The sequence below is a fragment of the Mustela nivalis genome (genome assembly GCF_964662115.1).
Source record: "Mustela nivalis genome assembly, chromosome: 9".
Taxonomy (NCBI): domain Eukaryota; kingdom Metazoa; phylum Chordata; class Mammalia; order Carnivora; family Mustelidae; genus Mustela; species Mustela nivalis.
Window position 1 is genome coordinate 54,333,765 of NC_139028.1, and position 10,438 is coordinate 54,344,202.

General features: G+C 43.0%; 1 protein-coding gene across 30 annotated transcripts in view; it reads left to right on the forward strand.

The window, feature by feature from the left end:
• The window catches only part of DLG2 (discs large MAGUK scaffold protein 2), a gene marked incomplete at its 3' end in the record, with an annotated part of 2,041,616 nt that extends 2,035,545 nt beyond the window's left edge, over positions 1 to 6,071 (forward strand). For all 30 annotated transcript variants that reach the window (XM_082682853.1, XM_082682879.1, XM_082682864.1 and 27 more), the window contains one exon: positions 1,348 to 6,071. In XM_082682853.1, coding sequence (XP_082538979.1) covers positions 1,348 to 1,454 — 107 coding nt within the window. The remainder of the gene's footprint in view (positions 1 to 1,347) is intronic.
• Positions 6,072 to 10,438: the final 4,367 nt, after the last annotated feature.

Genomic DNA, 10,438 nt, shown 5'->3' on the forward strand with positions numbered 1-10,438 from the left:
CTCCCTTCTCAGCCTCAGTGAGGGGCTGGTCTCCGTCCCGTTAGCAGCAGTTGAACGAGATGTTGAACATCTGTTTTCATTGATTCCATGTCAAGTCCCAGGGCAAAACTTTGATTTTCTTTTTTAATATTTCCTTGGAAACATGAAGTTTGGGGAATAGAGGAAGATTTTCTGGCACCAGATATCCTTGATTCTCTATTCTTAACGACGTTCATGAAACACAGATCAAATCCAAAGAGTGATCAAACTGTGTGGAAATTGCCTTACAACAAATGGTTTAAAAACAAGAAATTTCCTTCTGAATTTCCTTATGAGAAGTTAGATGCTTTACCGTTTGTCTTACTCAGAATATGAAAATGCCAGTGGCTTAGCAATCTGCAAATATTTTGAACCGGGTAATCTTGAGTAAAATTTCAATCAATAACAAAGGTATGAGTCATGTTTTATCCTGAAAGAACATCCAGGTATAAACATCAGATCACAGTCATGCACATTTTGACTGGTGGCTCACACTCCGAGATAAATTCTCAAGGTTGTTCTTGAAGATCTAAACTATGTTTCAGTAGCAATTCATTGTTATTCCCTCATGTCCTATAGATAATACTGGCATGTGTTGGAGAGCTCTCTATAAGCTATCTTTAGTTCAGAGGAGGTTATGAAATACACTTAAATCTGCTTCAGATGACTTGGCATTCTAGGTAATTCATGGGTTAGCTGTTTGTTTATATTTCCTCTTATTTATGTTTCTTGTAAGTAGCTGTCATAAGGCATTCTCACTATGAGCAGCCCTGGTATGGCAAAATATCAACTTACCACATTACTTGGAGAATGAGTGGGGTTTCCTATTAAGGGTTTGGGGGTTGGAGCGGTTAACTCAAGTTGCCTCCACAACCTTATTATTTCCCTGTGTCAAAAACGTCTAAATTTCTGCACCTGCCAAGGTAAATAGAGTATATAGAATAAAAGGCCAGCTTTCTTTGATAAGCAGAGAGATTTCGGTCTGAAAATTGATCCATACTTAGCCCAGAGTAGACACCCATGAAATTTAAATACATAAGTGATTCATTGTCCAGAACCACAGACAGACATGTAGAAGGTAGAAAGACTGTGGTGCATTTGTTACCTGATCCAGGACATGCATTGAAAGCAATTTTTTTTTCTTTTACTCACTGACGTGACCTTGCTTAAGTAAATTTCCCGCTTTTCCTTCCTTACTAATGAAAAGTCGTACAAAGCTTCCATATGAGTTCGTCTGTCACTGGTTTGGGCTTCTGCTGTGTGATTGATGGGTGTTCTTCACCAGGCAGGGAATGATTCCTAACCGTGGCGTGTTGGCTCTTGTTCTAGCTATCGTCCAAGGAGACACCTTAGAAGATATATATAATCAATGCAAGCTTGTTATTGAAGAGCAGTCTGGGCCTTTCATCTGGATTCCCTCAAAGGAAAAGTTATAAATTAGCTACTGCACCTCCGACAATGACAGAAGAGCATTTAGAAGAAAAAAATATATATAATATACTACTTGGAGGCTTTTATGTTTTTGTTGCATTTATGTTTTTGCAGTCAATGTGAATTCTTATGAATGTACAACACAAACTGTGTGAAGCCATGAAGGAAACGGAGGGGCCACAGGGTGGGACAGAAAAGACTTTGCAGTATGCAGGAAGGCTTTGGTTTGCTCAAAGTGCCAGGTGTAGGGATGAACCTCTGATGGGCTTTCTGCCCAAGAGATGGGCAGCCTCCTCACCCCAGCAGATGTCCAGAGCTGATTTAGCTGCTGAGCTCTCTGTGTCTTTTGCTTTAAAGAAAAGTTGCCAGCACTTGAACTTCACCAACCTTCCCATTACCCACATCTGTAATTGGTACACTTCGAATTTTATAACTATGCACACTCTTTGATTTCTTAACGAGCAAAAGAAAGAAACAAGGAAAAAGGAAAGGAGTCCCTTTGGAGACAGCATATCAGGGAAGGATAAGTGTGTAGTTTCTTTGACTGGCATCTACAAAGACAAGCATTTCATAAAATTCACAAGTGTATGGAGGACTGACCTCACTGAGAGGAGGGGATTCACTGAGGGTAGCTTTATGATTGTTTATTGTCTATTTTGCCATTTATAAACTGAAAGAAGGCACTAAAGATGAGAATAATTTATACAATAAAAATATATTAAATGTATAGAAACGAATTTCTATAGGTTAAAAAAGTTTTGTGAAATATTTTGTAAAGACTAATTGAGAGACTAAATGTAAGCACTATCAGCAGATGATCAAATTCAAGAACTGAAAGTTGCACTCTCCCTTTTGTTGCCAATGATCCATTAAGAGCATCTGAGTTCCTTCCAAAGTCTGACAAAGACTTCTCCCTCACTTACCTCCCATGATCTCCCTTCCATATTAGTAACACACTCTCATGGAGCACATCCCTTAATGAGTTGCCCTTGTGGGTATTTTTGGAAGACTTTTGGTTAATGCATTTTTAAGCTGATGGCTTTCAGAGACAAACTCATTCAAATGATCTAAAGGGAAGTTTTTGCTTTTATCTTGTTAAACAACCTGGGCCTGCCATGCAAATAGTTGAATAACTTTGTTCCTAGTTACATACATGCAATTCTCAAAGGATCATTTAGTATTTTGGCCAACCATGAGTAATTAGGACTTTCTTTTTGTCTGTTTCACAAGTAACTGAGGGTTTTGTGACAGCCAGAGATGGTATCGAGCCATGGAGAGATCTGTCCCAAGAAGCACTGTTCCTTTGAGGAAGAGAGAAGTATCTGGTTGGGGGGGTGGGGGGTGCAGACTTTGTTTCTGTGTACAGGGCAAAGAGAACCACAAGGAAAGATAATTAACAACTTTGAGCTCAACCAATTGAACTGCCTTTCTTGGGGGCTGCACCTGGACCAAGTTTATTTTTTAGCAATTATAATAATGATGATTTAAAAAACCTCCCAAAGCCTATATCCCACTTTAGAGCTGATGATGACATCAGCATTGCTTGTGCCCATGGTGTTTAGAGAGAGACTTTTTGGTGATCTCAATAACCACTCAACTGGGTTCTATGCCTGCCCAGACTAAGCCCCATCGCCTTATTTCTGGGGTACATCCAGACCTGGCAGGGATTCTGCCACACTGTGCAGCAAACCAGCATGCAGGCTGGCATGGGAGAGCGAGAGATAGAGCCATCAGCAGTGATGGGGCTTCTTCCCAGTAAGAACATCGGAGCTCAGAATGAGGGTCTCTTTCCAAAACCAAGTGTTGTTCATCTTACGCTAAGCTAACTACCACCGTCTGCCTCGCTGCAGTCACCAAAACAAACACAGAAATGCAAAATTATTCATCTACCTATAGTCTCGAGGCTGCCTTTGCCAACGGAAGGGCTAGCAATGCATTTTCCCTCTGATGAAAGTTAAATCTGGGGGGACTTCCTCAGAATGCTCAAAACGTTAAAGGTATGTCCGTGGCTGCAATTCGCCAGTTTCAGATCAAGGCCTACTTTCATCAATATTGCTGCCAGAAGTTTTCTGCCACCAGAATGCCATTCCTGATCCCAGCTCTATTTTTAGGCCACCATACTAACTTCTTTGGTTTCTCAACTGAGCATGCAACCATTTATTTAAAGGACTGTCATTAATGAGTAGATGTTTCCGCGGGTCGTGTGATGTGCTTTCCATTTAATATTAAGTATTGCTGTGGCTGAGTACAATCAAATTGAACCACCAACCCTTGGTTTTGTAGTAATATAATTATTTATTTTCCTAGTGTAGATGCTTCCAGATTAGAATTGGCATTTGCACTGATTTTTTTATGTAGATTTATATAAATATATATATACATATATATTTGCTTGAAGAATCACCAAGCGAATTGGTGAGAGGGTCTTTTCCTATAGAATTTACACCTCCATTTGTTGTGTTGTCTTGCGCTTCCCAATGTTGAGGTCTCTAGGGCTCCAACGAACTGGTGTATTTCGCAGCAAATATGATGATTGTACGGATATGGCAGGAAAGTTACCCAGATTACATCTGGTGCAAATGCACTTGGAGCCTGGGGCCAGACCGGTGCTAACACTGCAAACTTTGTCCGGAGCTCTCTCCAATCTGAAGGCTTGCTGGGGGCGCAATGTCACCTTCCCATGCTGGGCCCTTTCGGAAAAGTGCCAGATCGTGTCACTGGTGCTATTTTTCATGCTCTGGTACAATGTGTAGCACCACGGGGGTCTCAGCTTTACCAAAATCAAAATCGCACTTGTCAGCTAATTGCAGGGGCATTTGTTTTTTGCTCTCCTCCCACGGGATCTGTTGGCCATTTCTTTGCCGGCCTCTCCCTGCCCTCGCCCCCTCAGCCCCACGTTCTTGGCTTGGCTCTGTCTGCTCAGTGAGCCCAGCTTTACGAAGCCGCACTCAGGTGCCTGTGAGCTGTCTTAGATCCTACTGCCAGCCCTTCCAGACTCTGAGCCAGGGAAAAGCCCTCCACTCCTATGGCTCTCACCTCTGGTTTTCCCTCCTTCTTTTCCTCTGCTCTCCCCCTTCCATTTCTGTCTCATTCCATCTCTCTCTTTGTGCACCTCTCCTTTTCTCCTACTGGCCTGTCTACCCGGAGTGTCTACCCCACATTCCTTCTGTGGTCTCTCATTACTCCCTCCCCTTCACTCTCCTGTCTCTCTAACCCCCTTCAGTCTCTTTTCCCCTTCCCCCTCCTTTCCTGTCCTTTTTCTTCCTCACACCTCTGAACATCTCCTCACCCATACCCCACTCTGAAATTTTTCTGTCCTATAAGGGCTCATGGCTGATTCAGACAGCACGTCCATACACTGGACCGATGACACAGTTCCTGTGGGTCACCGTTTCACTTACACAGCCCAGAAAGCAAAGCTGAGCATGAGGTCCCGGGCTGGAGCCAGCTCCAGCACGCCTCACCGAGCCAGCCTGCACCACTGCCCTCGCAGTGTCGATGCAAGTGCTCTGGGCCCCGCGGCACCTGGGTGCCTCTCTGCCTGAAGGCTGGTCCACAGTGAGCCCACTCCCAGCACCATCCTGTGGCTCTAAGGACACTTCCTCTCTACAAAGGCAGACTCTGGCCCCGAAATCATTCTGACAGCAAACCTCATTCTTCTCATTGAAGCCATGCCATCGCCTTGGTTTGGAGAGAGACATTTTTTCCCACTTAAAGCTCCCCCCGCCCCGCCCATTTTCATGTGAAGCCCCCTCTGCTTTTCAGCTGGTGATTGCTCTGGTGAGATTGAACAGACTCGCTGGTAAAATAACATCTCTTTTTTTCCTGTCTTGGTCCTGCCTAAATTCCTACAAAAGTATTTAAGGCAAGGACTCGAGCTAGTTCCTAAGCTTATCGTGGTCATTCGTCACTCCCAGGGGGAAACGGGGACATTTCTCTGAAAGCATATGGAGTGACATGCCGACAAACTGATTTGCCAGAGATCTCCCTACAGAATTCTGTGGATATGCATTTTACTTCTGTGTGTATGTATGGTCTATGTGGTATGTATATCCTATATACACATACTGCATTGGGTATGAATGAATGTGGATGGAAACCCACACACACACTCCAGTCTGTAAATATCCTTCCTCACTGAAAACTGTGCTTTGGAAATCATTTCTTGTACAGCTGTGCAGTTTCTTGTAGCAGCTGAGGACAAGCTAAGACAGGTGGATGAGTTAGACAAAGATCCCCTAAAAGATGGAATACGGAATCTCCCTAGCAACTCGTGAGGACAGACAACCAAATGGCAAGGTTGACTCCCAATGGGATGGCAAACTTTTCTTCTCTCCTTTCGAAATTTGTGTTTCCTAAGTGTGTCTTAAATTCTGAGTGCACCAGGCTGTACCCGTTAGATCCTTTCGATATGACAGTTTCGTGCTTCTCTCTGACAGGATGTTTCTCCATCGAGCTGTAGTGCAGGAGGGGAGGGAGGGGGAAATTCTCCTTGCCTGGGCTGGAGTTTACAGAGACACTGCACAGCTTACACTCCTGTTAAGTGTAAATATTCGACACTTCCATTCCATTTGTGTAAAAAATAAAGCACACACAATTATAAAATCAAGATGTATATTTCATACTCAGTGTGTCTGTGCATATTTATTGCGTTTCTGGTTGTCAGCGGTGGCCCCGTTGTAAGAATGCCTGATAGTTTATAAACGTGTCATGGTTTTATTATGAGATATAAATATTAAAACATTTTCTACTTTATAGCAAATTATTTTCTCCCAAAGCATAATTTGTCTTGCTTCATAAAGAATAGAATCATCCATTTTTATTTTTATCAAATTTGTCTGATTTCAGGGCTAAAGTGTAGTTAGAGGAGGTTTGCTCTGAGAAGCCCAGGCAGTGCTGAGAGGAGCCCAAAGTGGTGCTTTTTCATATTTTTAACTTCGGTTACTATCTTGCCTGCTTTTCATCAGGATTTGGCCAAGAGTGAACAATATATGAAAATATAGGGTTTTTTATAAGAGACTCTTAATGTCACAAAACAAACTGAGGGATGGGGGGAGGGTTAGGGAGAGGGTGGAGGGTGGTTGGGTTGTGGACATTGGGGAGGGTATGTGCTATGGTGAGTGCTGTGAAATGTAAACCTGGCAATTCACAGTCCTGTACCCCTGGGGCTAATAATACATTATATGTTAATTTAAAAATTTAAATAAAAAATTAAATTTAAAAATAAAATCTAGGTTTTTTAGGGATGCCTGGGTGGCTCAGTTGGTTGAGCATCTGCCTCTGGCTCAGGGCATGATCCAGAGTTCTGGGATCGAGCCCTATGTTGGGCTCCCTGCTCTGTGGGGAGCCTGCTTCTCCTTCTCCTGCTCCCCCTGCCTGTACGCTCTCTCTCTCCATCAAGTAAATATATAAAATTTTTTTAAAAAGAAAAAAGATGGGTTTTTTAAGACCCTCACATCTATGTGGAAAAAAATCTATTCCCCAGTTTCAAAATTGTGAGATTCCAGGAGATACTAAAATTACAGAAAAAAAATTGTTCTTATCTAATACTTAACAGTACCCAAAAAGGGCACAATTGGAGAGGAGATGTCATTATTCATGTACCCTGGGCCACAAAATATACCAGCTCCGGAGATCTGAACATGCCAGAAATGTCAGGTTTAGGAACCTGAATCTGCCAGATAATATTCTAAATTCTTCCCACGAGGTTAAACATATGCCATGTCATACTGACATTTAGACGGCATAGGTCTGACAGCTGAAGGACCAAAACAAATTCCTCCTTTGGAAGGAGTGAATTTCGCTGTTAAAGCAATCGCTGCAGAGTATGTTTTGCTTCACCATTAACTGTCACATAATCAGGTCAGTCAGTTGGGAAACGAAGCTTGGTCATAGAAGCCTGGCCATCACTGGGGGCCCATGGGAGCCTCCACCAGGTGTCCTGTCACTGTCCCTGGGGCTTGGCAGCAGTGAGCAGAGACAGCATAAGAAGGCATTGACTGGGGGTAGCTGGGTGGCTCAGTGGTTTAAGCATTCAGGATCTCAGAGCCCTGGGATCGAGTCCTGCATAGGGCTCCCCACTCAGTGGCAGCTTCTCCTTTTCCCTTTGCTGCTCCCCTTGCTTGTGCTCTCTCACTCTCTCTCTCTCTCTCTGTCAAATAAATAAAGTCTTTAAAGGCATTGACTGAGGCTACAAGCCCAATGCAGGCCTGAACTTTCAACAATTACTCAATTTTTAACACTGACACGGTCTCACCAGTCTTCATACTAATGGTAGCACTACACAAAAGCCAGATTCGCCCCAGCAATAAGTATGTTTACTCAGGGTGAGGGAAGCTAGAGGAGGTTTTGACTTTTTGTTTCCTTCTGTAACTATTCTAAAACATGAGGTCTAGAAGTCTCAAAACTAGAAGTGGACCACACGTCTCTGAAACTCAGAAGATCTTGCTATGGTCTATGTATGATCTTTGCATATATTCTGAGACTAAAATATCCAGTGACAGAATGCCAAAGCCTCGGTGTAGGACAAAGCTAAGGAACCCCTGCAGAGGGACCACCAGCTTTCCCAGCACAACCAGACTCAGAAGCTCTGAAGTGCTCAGGGCACAATGTCGTCCATGGGTCTGGACTACCAGCTCTCATTACCCCACTAGTTGCTCTCTGTGACCCACCTTTCCCTTAGGGACATCTCAGAAGGCACGACTGCCATCATAAAACTGCTCCCCTCCTCCTTCTCATGGTCAAAGCTTGAGAAACAGTGCCTGACCTGCATTCAGCCAGCTCCTGGGAACTTTCTCTCTTGAAGATGGCGTGCCGCTGATGAGAACTGCAAAGTAGTGATTCCTTCTCTAGGCCATCTCCTAGCTTCTCCTCACAAGTCCTAGTTTCAGAGTCACGTGAACCAATGCACAGACCCTCCTCAGCCCACTGAGACAGGTAGCAAAATTTGAAGCCGGCACCTCGGACCTCTAAAGATGACCAGTATGTAAGCCAAGGCTCTCAATTAGAGTAAAGCAACCAAAGAGCAAACAACTCTTCCCCAAAGTGAACATAGACCTTTTCAGGTTCCAAAGTCTGGCCCACATCTTTAGAAGGAGAAATCTAAATCTTGAATTTAATGTGTTAGTCTTGTATTTGAATATCTTAAGATTCTATGTAAACTTACCAAGCCCTAATGATCCATGGCTTATACAAGGTATGATGCGTGGTCTTTTTTCTATACCAAAATAACTTCTTTTTGGCCTAAAATAATTCCCACAAGTAGCATTAAAATTGTGAGGTATTCTTGCAGATGAGGAAAAAAAACTTAAAAGATAACCGATTTGCATTATTGCTTCACAACTGATACTGACACATCAGTACAACAGCACTGGTCTCAACTACTCAAAGCCAAAAAAGCCAGGACTGAGAGAGACATGAGTTCTCTCCCACTCTCAGGTCTAAGGTCTGTCTTCTTGGTTCTGGTTCCCCATCTCATCCAGACAATTGTCTCAGGTAAATCTGCTCTTCCAGGCTTCAAACGGAGAACCTGGGTGAACACTGCACAGCAGAAAGCTGACGTCCAAACAAGGAGAGAAACAGAGAACAGACTTCATTTTAGCAAAAAGCAATCAACGCTACTTTCATCTGCAAGGAGAAGGGAACAAAAGTATTTTATTTTCAAGGGTACCTTAAAATTGTCAAATTTCTTATAGCTCTAGATAACAAATTACAATTAACTTTTTCTTTGAAATGAGATTAGGGTCCCTCAGAAAGAAGAGTTGATTTCAATTCAACAAAAATGGAACATCAGCAAATTAAAGAGTGAATTGTTTGGTTCTTTCGTGGGTCCCACCTGTGTCATCGATAGTCTTAGTAACCTCTCTGTAAAAATTCTGTGTGCCCCTAGGTCTTTTCAGCAGGCAGTTCTGGTATGAATAACCTGCCTGTGCCTTCCCCACCCCCAAGAAATAAATCTCTCCCCAGGGTCCTTCCAAACCAGTTTCTTTTTACCGTGTTACTCATCTTAATTAACTACAGTCACTAAGTCTGGCTTCAAGTCCATAGTCCTTCTCCTTAACAACTGGGGATTTGATTTTGACTATTTTAAATTCTTCAGAGTATAAAGTTAAAGGAATGTATGTGCTGTTTTCAACTTGGGTCAATAAACCCATTAAAAATTGGAGTAAATACATGGAAAGCCAACATTTCATGCAAAGAAAGGCTAACAGTTGCTTAATTTTAAGTGTCCTACGAGGAAAACATTTGTAAAGAAGCTAGCATTTTGTATTATTTATCTAGTTGCCATTCCTTATTGTCAGCCAACAATAAATTCCTGCTTGGAGCCAGGCTCTATTTAGATGCTGGAATAAAAACATAAATTACAGGGCATAGTCTGTCTTCTAAAGGCATATAAACGTAGTAGCTGAGAAATTTAAAAAAAAAAAAAAAAAAAAGGAAAAAAGCTAATTCAAAGAGACCAATCAGTGAATGCATAAAGAGTGACCTTGACATCTAGGAGTCAGACATACACCTGCTCAGCATTTGCCCCCTTTCTCACATCCTGGGAAGAACCTCGATGGCAATACTGAGTGTCTTCTCTGGCATTGCTGCATCCAAGTGTCTGACTTTAAGGTTTAAACTGCCAAGGCAGCCACTTCACAGACAGCTGTCTCCAGTAAACACATTACCAGGTACCGTGACCAGATGAAGACCAGGCCCCGCCCCCCAACTTCCTTTGTTTGAAAGACTCCGACCTTTCCACGGAATGTTTTTCCCTTCCGGAGCTTTTATTTCTGCTCCAGCCTTTTGAATGGACCAGTCAAGAGTGAGCCCGCAAAACTCTAGGCACTCCACCCTACCTCCCTCCCTCCCCGCCGTCCCCGGGGTGCCTCCCACCACCCTCGCGCTGCACCCTCCAGGATAGGTGATTATTAAACCTTGTTTTTTCGAAGTTTCCTGGTAGATTTTGTCGAAGGCACCTTACAATCCTAAAAAGAACCACAAGAGT